Source organism: Eubalaena glacialis, chromosome 18, assembly GCF_028564815.1.
Source record: "Eubalaena glacialis isolate mEubGla1 chromosome 18, mEubGla1.1.hap2.+ XY, whole genome shotgun sequence".
Lineage (NCBI taxonomy): Eukaryota > Metazoa > Chordata > Mammalia > Artiodactyla > Balaenidae > Eubalaena > Eubalaena glacialis.
Genome location: NC_083733.1, coordinates 59717570 through 59735378, shown reverse-complemented (window position 1 = coordinate 59735378; position 17809 = coordinate 59717570). Strand labels below are relative to the sequence as shown.

The 17809-nt window shown below is 51.6% G+C and overlaps 1 protein-coding gene across 1 annotated transcript in view; it reads right to left on the bottom strand.

The window, feature by feature from the left end:
- Positions 1–14401, bottom strand: part of CLPTM1 (CLPTM1 regulator of GABA type A receptor forward trafficking) — a 28523-nt gene extending 14122 nt beyond the window's left edge. The window contains exons 1-4 of the mRNA XM_061173246.1: positions 14311–14401; positions 8728–8840; positions 1629–1752; positions 595–753 (exon numbers count right to left, since the gene is read on the bottom strand). Of these exons, the coding sequence (XP_061029229.1) occupies positions 595–753; positions 1629–1752; positions 8728–8840; positions 14311–14382 (468 nt within the window). The 5' untranslated portion in view covers positions 14383–14401. The remainder of the gene's footprint in view (positions 1–594; positions 754–1628; positions 1753–8727; positions 8841–14310) is intronic.
- Positions 14402–17809: the final 3408 nt, after the last annotated feature.

Genomic DNA, 17809 nt, shown 5'->3' with positions numbered 1-17809 from the left:
CCGGAGAGGGTGCTGGCTGAGCCTGAGTGTCAGGGAGAGCTCCCTGGAGGAGGCAGGATTTGAACTGGGGCTGTCAGAGTCCGGAGCCAGACAGCCTGAGTTCAGTTCAGTTCACACCGGCTGTGTGACCTCAGGCGGGGCCTCTCTGTACCTCAGTTTCCTCATCAGTCAAATGGAAATAATAGTTCCCACTTCCTAGGGTTGCTGGGAGGTTTCCACCAGTCAGCCTAGGCTGGTGCCCTGTACGTAGTAAGCACTTAATCAACATTAACTATTATTTTCAAACCAGGCTGGCTGACTGGCCACCCCCAGGGATGATTACTAATCTTTCACTGGTTTATACCACAGATCTACACAACCCTGAAAGTAGCTGGGAGGATCCTAGGCCAATTCCAACTCCATCCACATGGAGAGGTGGGGAAGACAAGGCCCAGAGACCTCAGGGACCTGCCTGTGGTCACAAAGCATGTGAACTGAGAGGAGAGCCAGGCTTGGAACCTGGACTCCCGATTGCAGAACGGGGAGTTGGTTCAAGGAAATGCCCTTAGTGCTAGCCGAGCAGCCCTGGGGCCAGAAACCAGAAGCTGTCCCCACCTGTGGAATGTCGAGCTCAGCAAAGTGCTCGTAGCAGCCGTCTGAGTTCTCGCCACTAGTCCAGTCGCCATACACAAGGTCATGCTGCTCCCAGAAGAGCGCTGATGTGGCATTAAAGTCTGTAAAGTGCTCGTGCTCTGAGATGTACACGTGCAGGTTCTGTTGGGAGGGGAAGTGGGGGGAGCTTAGTCAGGGCTGCTTATAGGACCCTCTGAAGGCTGACAGATAAAGAGCGAGGAAGAGCTGTGGCACTAACAGCACACTAACATGAACAATTTGCAGGGGGGGGTGGTTAGTGGAGAGAAGAGCAGCAGCTAGTAGAATAACCTTTCTCTTTCCTCACACCCCCACCACGTCTGTCCTGGTCTGAGTCTGTGACGTCTAAGAGCAAAAAACAATTAAACAATGGCCAGCCTGCCAATTAGAATTTGGGGTTAGAAAGGATCCGGACCTCCCTGAATCATCTTCCCTCTCAGCCTCTCATGGGCTTCTTGGTCAGAGCTCCGCAGGCTTATGGATAAAGCACAGTCAAGATGTGCAGGAGTGTCAGCCGGCTACTGAGAACCGAGGGGGAACTGGGGAGCTGGCCTCAGAACTCCCTCCTTTCCCAAGTCCCCGTGGCCATCTTTGTCCAGAGCCCAGAAGGCCCACTGATAAAGAATAGCTGAGTGGTGGTCACCCTGCTGGCCAGAATTCCATGAAATCAGGAATCCCAGAGCTGCAGAGAACTGCAAAGGTGGGAGAGGTCGAGATTACTGAGGTTAGAACACCTGTTGCAGATGCTCCTGAACAAAGTCCTTCTACCCAGAAAGAACACCACCACAAACCCAAAAGAATTACTTGTTCCTTATAAGTGTCACTTGAGTGACTCAGATTTCATGGGCTGAAGATGCACCTGGAGTCTCTCAACCCTGGACCTGTTCACAGACCTGACAGTGACCAGGGACCGTGTCTGTCCCGACAGCCCATGTCACTCCCCCACACCTTCCCCCACCCGCTCCTCTCCCGGGTCTGGCCTCCCAGCCGGTGGTTACCATTAAAGTGTCTTTGGGGAACAGGTTGCGGCTGGCGACACGTGGGGCTCCTCCGGGGCCTGCCTGGTCCTGAGGGGCCGGCCCTCGGCGGAACCAGCTGCTGATGGCCCAGATGATGAAGATCCTGAGGAGGCAAGCAGGGCAGGCGGTGAGTCCCCATGCCTTTTCTTTCCAACGTGGATCTGCTTGACCTTCTGACTCAGCACCTGCTGGGGCCTGACCCGGGGGCTGATCAAGTAGGGAGGGTCCCTGAGAAGGCAGGTGCAGGGCTGCTGAGAAGACAAGATGCCCCCAAAGGCCATGTCCGGGGACAGACCCCAGATGCCTGGCACTGACTCCCTGGAGTCTGGTGGTCACAGGGCTGCAGGGGCTTCGACCCTCGAAACCTCAGAACTAGGAAACCTAACGTCCCAGTCCCCTGGAATCCCAAAGTGTGAGAACCCTAGAATCTGGAATCCCAGCATTTTAGAGACACAGACATTAGGGAGAGCAACATTTCAGAACTTCAAATCAACTGAAAACTGCAGAAGCAAACAGTAAGTAATGGGTGAGTCCCTATTTTTAGTAACACTGGGCTAGGTTATTCAGACCAACTTTCCTGTTGGAAACAACTTGAAAAGGCTTGATAAAAATTAATATAGTAAGAATATACTAACACCAGTTTTACACTTACAATTATATATCTTGATATAGCAACATATTCTATATGTTCTTCTATTTTCTTATATATTTTTAATCAAGTTTATATATATATGTAAACATATATTTTTTTTGTAATTAATTAATTATTTAATTTAGTTATTTTTGGCTGCGTTGTGTCTTCGTTGCTGCGCGTGGGCTTTCTCTAGTTGCAGCAAGCAGGGGCTACTCCTCGCTGCGGTGCGCACGTTTCTCATTGCAGTGGCTTCTCTTGTTGCCGAGCACAGGCTCTAGGTACCCGGGCTTCAGTAGTTGTGGCACACGGGCTTAGCTGCCCTGCGGCATGTGGGATCTTCCCAGACCAGGGCTCGAACCCGTGTCCCCTGCATTGGCAGGCGGATTCTTAACCACTGCGCCACCAGGGAAGTCCTTCTTTACTTCTTTGGTTCCCATCTTCCTTTCAGTTTTTGCCAGGTAAGTCTGCAGTCTTGTCCATTCTTCACTGCTTTTAAGCATATATGTTTACAGGGCTTCCCTGGTGGCGCAGTGGTTAAGAATCCACCTGCTAATGCAGGGGACACGGGTTCGAGCCCTGGTCCGGGAAGATCCCACATGCCGCGGAGCAACTAAGCCCGTGCGCCACAACTACTGAGCCTGCACTCTACAGCCCGCGAGCCACAAGTACTAAGCCCTCGTGCCACAACTACTGAAGCCCGCGTGCCTAGAGCCCATGCTCTGCAACAAGAGAAGCCACCGCAATGAGAAGCCTGCACACCGCAACGAAGAGTAGCCCCTGCCCGCCGCAACTAGAGAAAGCCCGCACGCAGCAACAAAGACCCAACGCAGCCCCAAAAATTAATTAATTAATTAATTAATTAAAAAAAAAAAAAAAAAGTAAAGGAACCCTGGAAGCTTCTTCTTTTTTTAACTGAAGTATGGTTGATTTACAATGTTGTGTTAGATTCAGTTTCAGGTATACAACAATGTGATTCAGTTATATACAGACATATTTATATATATATACATTATTGATAATATATGATATAATGTGTATATATATTTTTTTTAGGATTCTTTTCCATTATATGTTATTACGAGATACTGAATATAGTTCCCTGTGCTATACAGTAAGTCCTTGTTGTTTTTCCTTTTTTTTTGGAAGCTTCTTTTTTGTGTTTGAGGACATCTGCTAGGTGTTTTGATGGGTGAACAAAAACGCCAGCCCAGGGCCCACACAAAGTAACCAGAGACCTACTCTATGAGAAGCTAAGACTCCACAGGGCTCCCCGCCAAGGACAAGGGGAAGCAGGTGTGGCCTAGCCCTCCTCAGAGTCGCACACCAGGTGGGCACAGCCAGAGCCTTGAACCTGGTACAAGGAGACCCCGAATGACAATGCCCCAGGCAGCCAGCAGAGGCAAAGCAAGTCCTCTCTGTAGGAAAACAGGTTCATCCTAGGCCTGAAATGATTCCTATAAACAATTTTCCAAGTATGATGATCAACACACAGCCAAAGATAAGCCAGGCGCACAAGGAAACAAGACTCTATGAGTGAGAACCAGCAGAAACAAAAACCAATCTACCCAATGGCACTGTGGTAACCTAAACGGGAGGGAAGTCCAAAAGGGAGGGGATATCTGTATGTGTGTAGCTGATTCATTCTGTTGTGCAGTGGAAGCTAACACAACATTGTAAAGCAACCATTTTCCAATAAAAATTAAAAAAAAAAGAAAAAAAAAGAAACCAAAATTTGAGATGCTCAGAAGGACTGGAGGTTTCAGAATGTTACAAAACCCTCAAAATGTATATTGAGAGAGAGCATCAGAAGTATCCACTCTGAATAACATGATAGAAAAAAATCAAAATAGAAACAAAATGACACTTAGTTAAAACAAATATATTAAGAGTCATTTTCTCAATTTACAAAATTGAATAGACATAATACACAGTCTTTGAGTTGTAAATGAAGTGGAGATATTTACAGGATACACTGTATTACATTTTTGTGTAATATACTATGTTAAAACAAAAACAAAAACAAAAACCTCGGCTGGGGGAAAGAGAAGTGGGAGTTACTGTTGAATGGGGACAGTTTCAGTTGAGGAAGATGAAAAAGTTCTGGAGATGGATGGCAGTGATGGCTGCACACTAATGTGGATGTACTTAATGCCACAGAATTATACACTTAAAAATGGTTAAAATGGTAGATTTTGTTATACATATTTTGCCACAATAAAAAAAAAACCCCAACAATTTGTAATGCACCTTTACGTCAACATAAATGTAGAGAAAGGTATAAAATACACATCAGACTTTAAAATGGATTCCCTTGGTTTGGGGGAATAGGGAAGGCCTAGGGGTAAGCAAAAAAACCCAAAATGCCTCAAAACACAATACCGTCTTAAAAAAAATTCTGCACAATAAAAACAGCATGCACATGAATCAACATGGGAAAGGATCACCACCAATACAGTAATGATGAATGATGGTTACCTTCAGGTGATTTTTTATTTTCTTCTTTATGCTTTTCTTTTTGAATATTTTTTAATGAACAAAATAAAAGCCCCACAATAAAACTGTAGCAGACTGCTAGTTGTTTCCCAATAGTCATCTTTCCCTTTTCCCTCAGAAAGAAGACTCCTAAATTTTAACTGGACCCCTTGGCTACCTGGAATAAAGACTACAAAATCCAGCCTTACAGCCAGGTGTGGACACATGGTGAAGTTCTGGTCAATAAAATATAAAAGCAGTGTCTTTACTGGACTTTGGGGAAGTGTCTTAAAGAGAAAGAGCATCCCTTCTTTATTTCTTCTTTCCTCCTGGAATGTGGACGTGATGGTCTCATCCTCAGCACCTATATTAGGCCATGAGGATAAAGGGCAAAACCTAGCAATGGTGGAACAAAGAGCAGGAAGGAATCTGGGATGCAGAAGACCGCAGAATCCTGGTCTGCCTAGGTCCAGAATAGTACATGAGAGAGAGGGAAACTTCTCTTGTGTTAATTTGGGTCTCTCAGATACATGCAGCTCTGTAATTATTAAATGAGACAAGTACTTATTGATTGCAGGTGTGAAAAGCAATACAGTTGACCCCTGAACAACAAAGGTTTGAAGTGCGTGGGTCCACTTATACGAATCTTCTTCAACAGTAAATACTACAGTACTACACGATCCATGGATGGTTGAATCCGTGGATGTGGAACCACAGATATGGAGGAATCGCTAGTACAGAGGGCCAACTGTTAAGTGATACGTGGATACACAGGGTCGGCCCCCCCCATCCCCATGTTGTTCAAGGATCAACTGTATGGCAGAGAGGTTAAGTTCTCAGCCTCTAAGTTGCAATATCTGGATCCAAGGCCCAGCTCTCCTACTTCCCGACTGGGTGACCTCAGGCAAGACTCTTAACCTCTCTAGGCCTCCATTTCCTCAACAGTTAAAATAGGGATAACAGGGCTTCCCTGGTGGCGCAGTGGCTAAGGATCCGCCTGCCAATGCAGGGGACACGGGTTCGAGCCCTAGTCTGGGAAGATCCCACAGGCTGCGGAGCAACTAATCCCGTGTGCCATAACTACTGAGCCCGCGCTCTAGAGCCCGTGAGCTACAACTACTGAGCCCATGTGTCACAACTACTGAAGCCCGCGCGTCTGGAGCCTGCACTCCACAAGAGAAACCACCGCCATGAGAAGCCCGCGCACCGCAACGAAGAGTAGTTCCCGCTCGCTGCAACTAGAGAAAGCCACACACAGCAACAAAGAACCAAAGCAGCCAAAAATAAATAAATGAAAGAAAAAAAATAGGGATAATAACACTTCTTACCTCGTAGGGTTGTCTACAAGCATTAAATGCATTGATATACACACACACACACATGATATAATACATCATCTAGAATGGAGCCTGGTACATACAGTAAGCGTTTTAGAAGTGTTAGCTATTATTGTTATTTTCCTCATAGGAAAAAGGCATACAAAAAACTTCAGAATGGAAAAACACTACAAGAGAATTCTAGCGTGAGTGGGTGCCTCCCTGCTGAGCCCCAAACCACGCCAAAGGGCAGCATCAGGCACAGGGACTTGCCTCTGCCTGTACAAGCCATGGAGCCCTGGGGTCCGGGGTCTCAGGGGCCATGGCCCAGCTGAGCTATCTGCTGCCTCCCACCGCCCCAGGAGGTTCCTGATGCACACGGCTGGGGAAGGTCTGGAACTGGCGATTCCTGGGGACGCCTCCATTTCCAAGGGAGGCTCCCATTTTAGTAAATATGCCAAGGGAGAGTGTGCGAGCAAGGACACCCACAGGCAGCTCTGCCCCGGCTTAGCGTGTGGCCTGCAGGGGGCCCACGCACTGCGGGCTCCTGGGTCTCCGTGTGTAGAGGAGACGAGGCCAACTGGACCGGACTTTCTGTAGGATTCCAGACCCCCAGTTCCCTGAAGAACATCTGCTCACCGTGGGCCCTCCACCCCCGCATCCCAGACCAGGAAGCCCTGCCCTAGGACACCAGGGCTGGCCCTCACCTAATGCTTTTCAACTTCGTATCCTCCCTCCCACCCCAAGTAGGCATTCTACATTCACGGGGAAAATTTAAGTGTATGAAAAGACATACGACAACTCTCCCTCCCACCCCGCCCCCACTCCAGGTAACCACTGGTACAGCTGGAGGATGTGCTGAAAACCATGGGCTCTACCCTCTACTCTCAAAAAAGGCCATTCTCACACAATCTGCTTGATGCTTCAGAGAGTTCACAGGCCCCTGAAAACAAACCCTGAATCCCATCTAAGAACTCCAGATGGAGACGGTCTTCCAGCACGCACTGGGACTGATTCTTGGTGGCGCCTGGTCCTAAGGACGGAAATTAGCCTGCACTGTGGTTGTATTAAAAACGTCTATCTGAAGAAAGCTCCCTTATGTACTGATGTGGAAAGATTTCTAACATATAGTGTTAATGAAAAAAAATCAAGGTGTAGAACTGTGTAAAATAGGCTACCTCTTATGTAAAAATGAAGGGAAAGATAAAAATAATCTTTATTCCTAGCTGCTTTAAGCATGAAAAGAAGAAACTGATACATAAGAAAATTCTAAGTCCTTATTGGACACGGAGGCAGGGGGAGGGGAGGGAGTGGCATGGTGAAGAGAAAGGAGGGGCTCCACGGATGAAGAAACCCAGTCCCAGAGAGATCCCCCTGCGCCCTCCCAGCAGCTCCCCAGGGCCTCACTCAGAGGCCAGGCTTCCAGAAGGCAGGCCCTGTGCTCCCGGTGCCTGGAAACGGTCATATGCATCCACGCGTAAAAGGATCACCACCAGCCAGTCTCAAAGGCACAGCCTGTATGACTTCACTTACAGGAGGTACCCAGAGCAGTCAAATTCACAGAAACGGAAGGCAGAATGGTGGTGGCCAGGGGCTGGGGGGAGGAGGGAGAATCGAGGAGTTAGTGTTTAATGGGTACAGAGTTTCAGTTTGGGGAAGATGAAAAAGTTCTGGAGATAGATGGTCTGATGGTTGCACAACAATGTCAATATACTTAATGCCACTGCGTGGTGCACTTAAAGATAGTTAAAATGCTAAATTTTATGTAATGCAGATGTTGTGGCTGAATTGTGTCCCGCCCCCCTCCAAATTCATGTGTTGCAGTTCTAACCCTCAGTATCTCAGTGACTGCATGTGCAGATAGGGCCTTTAAAGAGGTGACTAAGGCTAAGTGAGGTCATTATTTAGGGTGGGCCCTAATCCAGTCTGACTGCTGCCCATATAGGAAGGGGCGATTAGGACACAGACAACACAGAAGACCATGTGAAGACAGGAAGACGGCCAGCTACAAGCCAAGGAGAGAGGCCTCAGAGGAAACCAGACATCCTGACACCTTAATCTCAGACTTCCAGCCCCCAGAATTATGAGAAAGTAAAAAGGATCTCCAGCAGTACAGTAATGATGGTAATCCTCAGTGATTCTTTCCTTTCCTCTTTTTTTAAAAAATTTGTTTGTTTGGCTGCGCCACATGGCTTGCGGCATCTTAGTTCCCCGACTAGGGATCGAACCCATGCCCCCTGCAGTTGAAGCACGGAGTCCTAACCACTGGACTGCCAGAGAATTCCCTCCCTTCCTCTTTATGTTGTTCTTACTTGAACTTTTTTCAATGAACAAAACCAAAGCTACATCTGGGGACTTCCCTGGTGGCTCAGTGCTTAAGAATCCGCCTGCCAATGCAGGGGATACAGGTTCGAGCCCTGGTCCGGGAAGATCCCACATGCCGCGGAGCAACTAAGCCCGTGCGCCACAACTACTGAGCCTGCGCCCTAGAGCCCGTGCTCCGCAACAAGAGAAGCCACCGCAATGAGAAGCCCACGCACCGCAAGGAAGGGCAGCCCCCGCTCGCCGCAACCAGAGAAAGCCCACGCGCAGCAATGAAGACCCAACGCAGCCAAAACTAAATTAAAAAAAAAAAAAAAAAGCTACATCTGCTCACCTGAACAGCACGCCTTTGATGACCTGCCAGGCGTTGGGTGCTGGCTGGGGTGGTGGGTTCTGGGGCTGGGTCTCCGCCGGCGGGTCCCTCCCGATGCTGCCATTGCTAGTCACCTGCAGGGACAGAGGCCAGGGTGAGGAGGGAGGATGCATCCTGAGGCGCCAAGGCTGTCGTAGGCACCACCATGTGCCAAGGCCCAGTAAGGGCTGAGCACAGAGAGGGCGCCTGGCCCATCCTGGGGGTCAGGGAGGGGTCCTGGAGGAGGAGACGTCAGAGCTGAGCCCTAGATCATAACCAGTCGGCTGGCGCAGAGGACGCAATGAGGGAAGCAGCAGGTGCAGACAAGAAGGTGAGAGAGACAGTCTGACTCCGAGGATGGGCCAATGCTCCCTGGGGCTGGAGCCCAGGATGCAAGGAGGTGGCTACTGGGGACAATGTAGAAGGGGTTAGGCGGCAGGTGTCAGATTCTGCCAAGGCTTGGGTTTATCTGAAAGGTCCTTCCGTGGGCAAACAATTCTTGACGCCTCCTCTGTGGCCAGCCCTGTGGAGGGCCCATCCCTCCAGGGACTCTGGATCTAGCAGGTGAGACAGACACAGAAAAACACCCTCAGAGCATGAGCCACACTACCAGGAGCCACACAGAGGCGTGTGAGATGCACACAGCTCAGACCACCCCGTGAGGCCAGAACTAGGAACACCGCCATTTGGCAGCCAAGCAAACGGGGGCTCAGGGAGCCTAAGCCACTTGTCTGGGTCACTCAGGAAGGATGATGGCAGCACGATGACAGGAGTGTGGGCAGGCCAGGGAGTCAGGCAGGGCTTCCCAAAGAAACAATCTTCATTCAGAAACAGAAGCTCAGAAGCAGAGAATTTCAGGATGTCAGGTTGGAAGTGCCCGAGATGGGGAAATTCTTCCTGCCCCTCTCTTTGCACCTGCTGGCTCCCCTGTCCTGCCCTCTTCCCTCCCGCCAGCTGTCCCCTCACCCTCCAGCTTTTAAGAGACAGGACCAGGACTGTCATGATGGCTGTTAGGTGGGAGCATTGCCCAGCCCAGGGCTGGCAGAGAGCAGGGGCTCAATAAACACCCGGGGAATCAACAAATGCTCCCTGAAGGGCTTGCCCCGAACACTCAGGCCACCAATCTACCCATTCCTGGGCCTCCCCAGTCCCCCGACTCCTGCCCCAAGCCCGCTCCTCTGCAACGTCTTCTGTCGGCTTCAAATGCCCCCGAGAGTAGGGACAGAGGCTCCCAAAGCCAGATGAGGCTGCCACGAAGCTGAGGCCAGCATTTGTTAAAGGCGTCACTTGTCACTTCCTGTCCCCTTCACCAGCAAGAGCTCTTCCCTTTCATCTCCCAAGTGCAGAAGAGCACTGTGGTAAAAGGTGGGGCTCTGGGGTCCGACAGACCTGGGCTGCGGACCGGTCCCGTGGTTCCTGGCTGTGAGATCTTGGGTGTGTCACTTCCCTCTCTGGCTCTTCACCTCTCTGACCCAAGGGCCAGGGTGTGATCATACCAGTACGTTTAGGGCAGAGAAGATTTCCTTTGTGTGTCGATAAAAGTAATTCCCGAGTACCTGGTGACTGTGCGCCAGGCCCAGTGCTGGGCAGCAGGATCGGTGGTGGGCACACAGCTCTGGGGTCTGCCCTCCCAGAGCTCAGGGTCTAGAGGGAAAGGCACCGGCAGAACAGTAAACAGGATAATTAACAAAGGTAAACAGGAAAGTGTTCCAGGGGAAACAAGCAGAGGGGGTGGTTAGGGAGGCCTCCCAAGGAGCTGTCTTTGACATTTGGGTGAAGGGTGTCTAAGGGAGAGAAAAGGTGTGGGCAAAGGTTTGGCCGAGGGGCGGGCGAGGTCGAATAGGCACAGGGCCCCCTTGTTCAGGGCTGGCCTCGCTCCTGGGAGCACTGGGGGGGCCAAGCAAGGGTCTGCAGCAGGTCTGAGCTGATTCTGGATCAAGAAAAGGAAGCTTGAGGCCGGGCGAGGATTTGAACCCATGTCTGGCTGGCTCCCAGGTCTGTTCTCTTACCTGCGACGGTGGACAAGCTGGCTGGAAACCCTCCCAGGGAAATGCAAAGGAAAGCCAAATGCAAAGGTGCCACTTCACCAGGATGCCCGTAATCAAAACGATGGACAATCACAAGTGCTGGCGAGGATGTGGAGAAACTGAAAGAGCTGTACACTGCTGGTGGGAGAAATGGAGCTGCTGCTTTGAAAAATACGCAGATTCTTAAAAAGCTAAAAGTACCCCTGCCATCCGAACCAGCAATCCCTCTCCGAGGTCTCTGCCTCCGAGAAACGAGAACTCTGTGTCCACACAAAAGCTTATACGCAAATGTTCATAGCAGTGTTACTTGTAAAGCCAGAAACAACCCAAAAGTCTTTCGATGAAGGACCGGTGATGGTTCTGCACAATGGAATACTACTGAGCAATAAAAAGGGACACTGCTGGGGGCAGAGAAAGTGCAAAAAGGAACAAGGGAGCGTTTTGCAGGGATAGGAGTGTTCTCAGACCACACTGGGGTGGTGACCGTACTGCACAACTGCATAAATGTACTGAAAGCCACTGAACTCTACACTGACAACAGGCGAATGTTATGGTATCTAAATTACACTTCAATAAAAAGGTAACTCTCCTGTGGCTCCACTTCCCTCAGAGTACAGGCAAAGTTGTCACCATGGCCTCTGAGGCCTGGCATGATCCTCTCTGCCCATCTGCTCTCACCCCTCTCCCCTCAGTCACCAGTTCCAGCCACATCAGCCTCCCTGCCGCTCCCTCATCACACCTGTTCCACCTCAGGGCCTTTGCACTGGCTGTTCTCTTTACCTGAAACGCTTTCCCCCGCCATATGGGTGACTCCCTCCCTCATCTCCTTTAGGTCTTTGTTCAAATGTCACCTCCTCAGAAAGCCCTTCCCAGACCACTGTATTTAAATGGCAACCTCCTACCCATCCCTCACTTCCTATGCTCCTCCCCAGCTTTAGCTCTGCCCATGGCACTTAGCACCATCCGAGTCACTGTATATTTTTCTTATTTATCTTGTTCACTGCCCCTGTCCCCAACCCCACCGCACAGCCCACTCCCAGCCCTCAACAAATACATGGGCTCCAAGAGGGCAGGGCCTCTGTTTTGTTCATAGCCGTGTCCCAGCATCAGCATGGGCACTAGCACGTAGTGGGGACTCAGCCCACGTTAGCTGAAGCAGTGATTACCAGAGCTGCGGGCCTGCTGTCTGAGTCCCTGCCTGAAGGAGGAGCAGGCTGGCTGGAGCAGGAGACTGCTAAGGGTCTGCGCATGAGCCAGGAGAGGGCCGCGGTGGCTGTGGACACAGCAGTGACTAAGAAGTAGTTCTGCTCTTGCACCCATGAGCCCACTCTCACACACAATCCCCGGAACACCCACTAAGGGGCCCAGGAAGCAGCTGAGGCCACGAGACTGGGCCGGGGCCGGGAGGAAGTCAGGGCATCCTCCCTGACTGCCTGGATCCACCATGGGAATTCCACCTCAGCCCAGCCTCTGCCTCAAGACCCATTCATTCCACAAACGCTGAGGGCTTGCTCTGTGCCTGGTCCTGAGCTGGGAAGCGCTGGGCACACAGTGGTGACCAAGACAGTTCCTGCTCTGCCCTCCAGGGGCGCCCAGTCCACTGGAGGAGACAGACAGTGACAACCCAGAGTGGGCAGGGCTGGGACAGAGGAGCCCAGGGACTGTTGGAGCCCTGACCCAGTCTGAGAGGGTCCGAGAGGCTTCCTAGGGGAGAGAACACCTGAGATGTACAGGACTAATAAGGATCAGGCAGGTAAAGAGAAACATGTGCAAAGGCTACGAGGTGGCGAGAGCGCACGAGGCGCACTCCTGGAAATACAAGAGCTTCACAGTGGCTGATGCTCGTCTTGTCCAGTGACCCAAGCAGGGACAATTCTGCCCCCCAGGGGACATTTAGCAACATCCGGAGACACTTTTAGTTGTCACAACTGGGGAAGGATGTGTGTGCTACTGATATCTAGCATGGCCAGGGATGCTGTTAAACATCCTACAATGCACAGGACGGCCCCCTACCATGAAGAATTATCCAACCCCAAATGTCAATAGTGCTGAGATTGAGAAATCCTAGCCTAGTCTGAGGAAAAAGGGCAGATCATGCAAAGCCTTGATCTACCAAAGAATTTGTACTTAATCCTGAAAGCAAAGGAATAAGTCTTGAAAGATTTTAAGCAGAAGTGGGACAAGAGGAGATCTTGGCGGGGAGGGGTCCTCTGTAAGCTCAGGGCAATCAGGGCACCCTGAGCCCTAGTCTCCCTGATCACTCCCCACCCAATAATCAACAGAAACGCAGAGGGGGAAAGACCTTCTTTCAGCGAGACTGGGAAGCCCCTAAAGATAGAGACAAACATTTCCTAGGGCTGCCCCCGGGGCCAGGCCCTGGTTGAAGACGCTGAAAAGATCCAGACCAGGGATGCTGGCTCTGTCACACAAATCTCACCCTAGTGTCCTCCCCAGGTGATATTATTTGCTCCTCCTCTGGGCTCCCTCAGTTTCTGACACGGACTTTTTGTCACCATCCTTGTCATCCAGGATTATAATTCTTTGTTTACACACCAGTCTTCTCTCTCACTCCACTGATGAAGGGACATGGCTGGAGCCATCTTCATGGCCCATCACAGGGCTGGCCCTCCTGTCCAATCCCTCCATTTACCACTGGAGAAATGAAGGGGGAAAGGAACTTTCCAAGGTCACAGAGAGTCAGCTTCAGCTTCGTTTTCCCCTCCCAACCTGCACTCTTCTCCCCTGTGCTGCCTCCCACGTGTCAGTGACATCCCAGTGGGTGGGTCGACAGCACCTCGCTGTCACTCCATAGACTCCCTAAACGTCTGAAGGGTGGCTGCCTGAACTAGTATGTTCCGCAGCCTCAGTTTAGTTCAAGTGGCAATGGGTCAGAAGTCATCAGTACCAGGACGAATTCCCGCATAGGACTAGTTTCTGCTGAAAATAAACCCACCTCAGTCCCGACCACCTTGCTTCAGCAATGGCTGGTAAGTTCTACAGGGAATGGATCCCAGATCTAACCTGCGTGACCTTCTGTAAGCGCCTTTGTCTGTTCCTTGGATTCCTGACTATAAAATGGGTCTGTCAGCCTCCACAGCGCGTGCCCTTATCCACGATGATTACCTGACTTCCCCAGAGTTAGAAAACTCCCAATTAATCAATCATTGCCCACACCTAGAGCACCCCGTGAACGTCAGCCCATTCTAGGAACTGTCCTGGAGGCTGGAATCGCGGAGTCGAGAACCCAGGGCGCCTGGGTACAAGTCTGCGCCCCTCCGCGCCACTGTGTCCTCAGCTCGAGCAACGAGCCTGGTGGCCGCCCGGCGCGAGCATGCAGGGGACCCGGCGCGCAACAGGGCCCCGCTCCCCGCACTGTCCAGCCTCCCGGGCTGCCCGGCCCCACCTGGGCCCGGTATTCAAGGTCCCTATGGGCAAGGAGCCCCCAATGCACAGGATTCCGTGAAAAGAGGCAGGACACGCCCCGTGGGAGGCCCCCCGGGTGGGGAAGAGCCCCTCAGGCCCCTCTCGGCCTCCGTACCTGACCGGAGCTGCCTCCCCCGGCCGCCACTACGGCGCTGCCGGCCCCGTCCGCCTCCTGCGCGGCCGCCATCTTCCCGCTCCGGGTCCCCGCCCCCGCCGCCAGCCCCGCCCCGTCCCCGACGGCTCCAGCGCGATCGCGCGAGATTTCACGCTTTGCCCGACCTGCCGGCCACCGTAACCCGCAAGAGCGCCTCAGCCACGCCTCTCAGGAGCCTCTTCAGTCTAAGAAAGGACCAAGCAGGCCACCGTACTCTCCGTCAGCCCGTTTGTTTTCACCTAGTAGACACACTGCATGCCCCGAACTCCCAGGGCTTTCTTGGCCAACATGTACGCTTCCCACAGCCTCCGTTCTTTTTTTCCCCACGAATAACCCGCTTCTTCCAGTTATATGAGCCTCCTGGGTCATCCTGTCCACTTTGCCCCGCCTATTCTTTAAGTTCCAAGTTTCTTGAGCTTTCCCGGGCACCGTAACGCTTCGAGACGCTCCACTTGAACCACGCCCCTCCTGCGTTAAAGGAACCTTCCTGGCCTCCGAACCCAAGACTCGGAGGGCAGGATCTTTGGTCGGTGGCCTCGCTTTCAGACCCCTCTTCCTAACGCAGCCCTTTCCTCCGACAAGTCTCCCTAGGTTATAGTTCTGTGCATTTAGTTACTATTTCAGTGTTCTTACACCACCACACTTCCAAATCGGACCTTGTCAGCCCCTCCGTGAGCTTTCGCGCCGCCTAGTTTAATGCGCATGCGCGTCCCCTTAGCGGTCCGCTTTCTAATAAACCTCGCAGCTATGGACTCGGCTTCAAGGACTCTAAGAACTCCGTACTTTTTCATTAGCTATCTTCCTACAGCTCCGGGCTTGGACACGTGTTGAGAGACCCTTGGCCCGGAGAAGGAATTATAGAGGCCCAGAGAGGACAGAAGACTCAGCGGCTTTTAAACCTTCACCAATGAATTGGATGGAAGTCTGACCTGGGTTCAGACCCTGGTTGTGCTACTGACCGACTAAATGATCCCGGACAAGTGACCTATCTTTTTGGGCTTCATTTCCTTCCTCTTTTATAAACTAGGCATTATTATGGTACCCGCTATTCCTCTCCGCCTTTGCCCCGCCGGGTTATTGGGAAGACCCAGTGAAATCAGGAATATAAAGCACCTGGCCCGGGTCCTCAGTGTGGGGCTTAGTAAGTGATCAGTATCACGCATTGTTATTATGAACTTTACATATTATCTGAAAAGGAGAGCAGGCTTTGCATAGAGATATTTTAATTATTTATTTATCATCTTATTGTCTATTGATAATCCTCCACTTTCCTCGCGGTCTCAGCTCAATAGTATTATCCCTCCTCCCTGGCCCCCAAACTGGGCGGGGCACCGCCTCCCAGTCCTCCTAGATCCCTGGACTCCCCACCCCCTCCCTGCCCACTTTTTGTCATCACTGACAGAGATAGGTGTGTCTCCAGCACTGTCCCAGGGCACGATTGCCGAGTGAAAGGATGAAACTTTTGAGTGGGGAAGGTGAATGAATTACCTCTGTGAACCAACACAAGGACAAGAAGAAACCTTGGAAAACTTCTTGGGAGTTCCCTGGTGGCGCAGTGGTTAAGAATCTGCCTGCCAGTGCAGGGGACACAGGTTCGAGCCCTGGTCCAGGAAGATCCCAAGTGCTGCAGAGCAACTAAGCCCGCGTGCTGCAACTACTGAGCCTGTGCTCTAGAACCCGCAAACTACAACTACTGAAGCCCGCGCACCTAGAGCCGGCGCTCTGCAGCAAGAGAAGCCACCGCAGTGAGAAGCCCGCGCACAGCAACCCAACGCAGCCAAATTAATTAATTAATTAATTTAAAAAAAAAAAAACAAAAAACTTCTTGCCCGGTCCCCTTCTCTTACAGACAACAATGATAGTAATAACGATTCTGTGAAATTGTACACCCAGTCTTCAAGTCTAGGGATGAAATGAACATACTGATGAAGTTCCCCAGAAGATGGGCAGATTGAGATTTTTGTGGGCTTCTTTTTTAAAAGTACAAAATTACATGTACACATATAAATAGAGAACCACAGAAAGCCCAGGCAGGTGAGGGGCTTTGAAGCCTCATCTCCGGTTTCATTGTTACCCCATCTCTGCTCTCAGCTCTAGGTCCCCCAATGTCCTCTCTCATATACCGCAGAGTCCTGATCTGTTGGAACACAAGAGGCTCTTAGCTAGACTGTGACCTCAGACGGGGCCCTTGTAAAGCCCTCCCCCATGTCTGCTGAGTGACCAAGTAAATTCTTCCATTCCTACTAACTGTTAAGTGAATCACAGGCCAGACCCACACTGCGCTCCACTAGGGGACGCCCAACACCAACCAGAGGCTGGGATTTCAGGTTCTAAGGGGGCTGGGGACCTGAACTTCTGGGTCCTGAGGAGAATGGATTGGGGGTCCTGAGTTCTGGGGGAGGAGAAGTCTGGGGGCCTGGACTCCTGGGGTCCTGAAGGGAGTGGGACTGGGGTGGGAGCCTGAGAAAGGAAGGCGGAGTCTGGGAGGTACACCAGGATTGGTTGGAAGCAGAACTGGCCTGGGCAGTGGTTTGGTTTGGCTTGAGTCTGTGGGAAACAAGTGGACAGAGCAGGGATTGTTCCTCCAGGGTTCCCCCCTCCCCATCACCCATTGGGCTTGGCAGCCTCAGCTCTTCCCAGGCCCTGGGGACTTGGGGGCATTTCCCACAACCCTTCCCCAAGGCCCCTGTTTTCTGCTAGACTCACAGCTGCCCAGCCCCAGGACCTGGGAAAACTGCCCCAAGAGTGCTGAAAAGGCTGGCTGGAAGTTAATGCCAAGTCTATTAGGAGAATACAGGCCCTGCATCCTCAGAGGCCAATAGCCCCACCCATAGGACTTGGCAGCCCAGAACCACTCTCTACTCCCTCCAGATGCAGAAGTCCAGGCCCTTAGCCCCTCTACCCATGTGCCCCAGCACTGTCCTCTCTCAGACTGCAGGGCCTCTGCTCTTATTTTACACCCTGTGCTTTTGGCCTGTAATCCCCCACTGCCCAGATACCCTCTTCCATCCGCTCAGACCTGGGAGCCAAGAGAGTACTCCCCTCCCCCTACTTTCCATCAACAGTAGTCCTTACCACACTGAATTGTGACGCATGCCCTGTGACCAGCCCAACTGGGTCCTCTAGAGGGCTCTCCCCGCGCCCCAACCCAAGGTGGCCGCCCCCAGACCTTGAACTCCTCACTTCCTCTCCTTTTCTTCATTGCCCGTGTTGCTGTCTGAAGTTATCTTCTCCATGGGTCCTTTTGTTCATCCTCTGCCTTCCACCCCCTCAGCCTCTCTATTTGTGGCTCAGGATAGACCAGAGCTCCTGGCCCTGAGTAGGAGCTCAGGAAGTGTTATTACTATTGCTAATAAGAAGAGAACAGCCAAAAAGCATACCACAAAACGGTAATCAATAAAACCATGTGACGGACTTCCCTGGTGGCGCAGTGGTTGGGAATCCGCCTGCCAATGCAGGG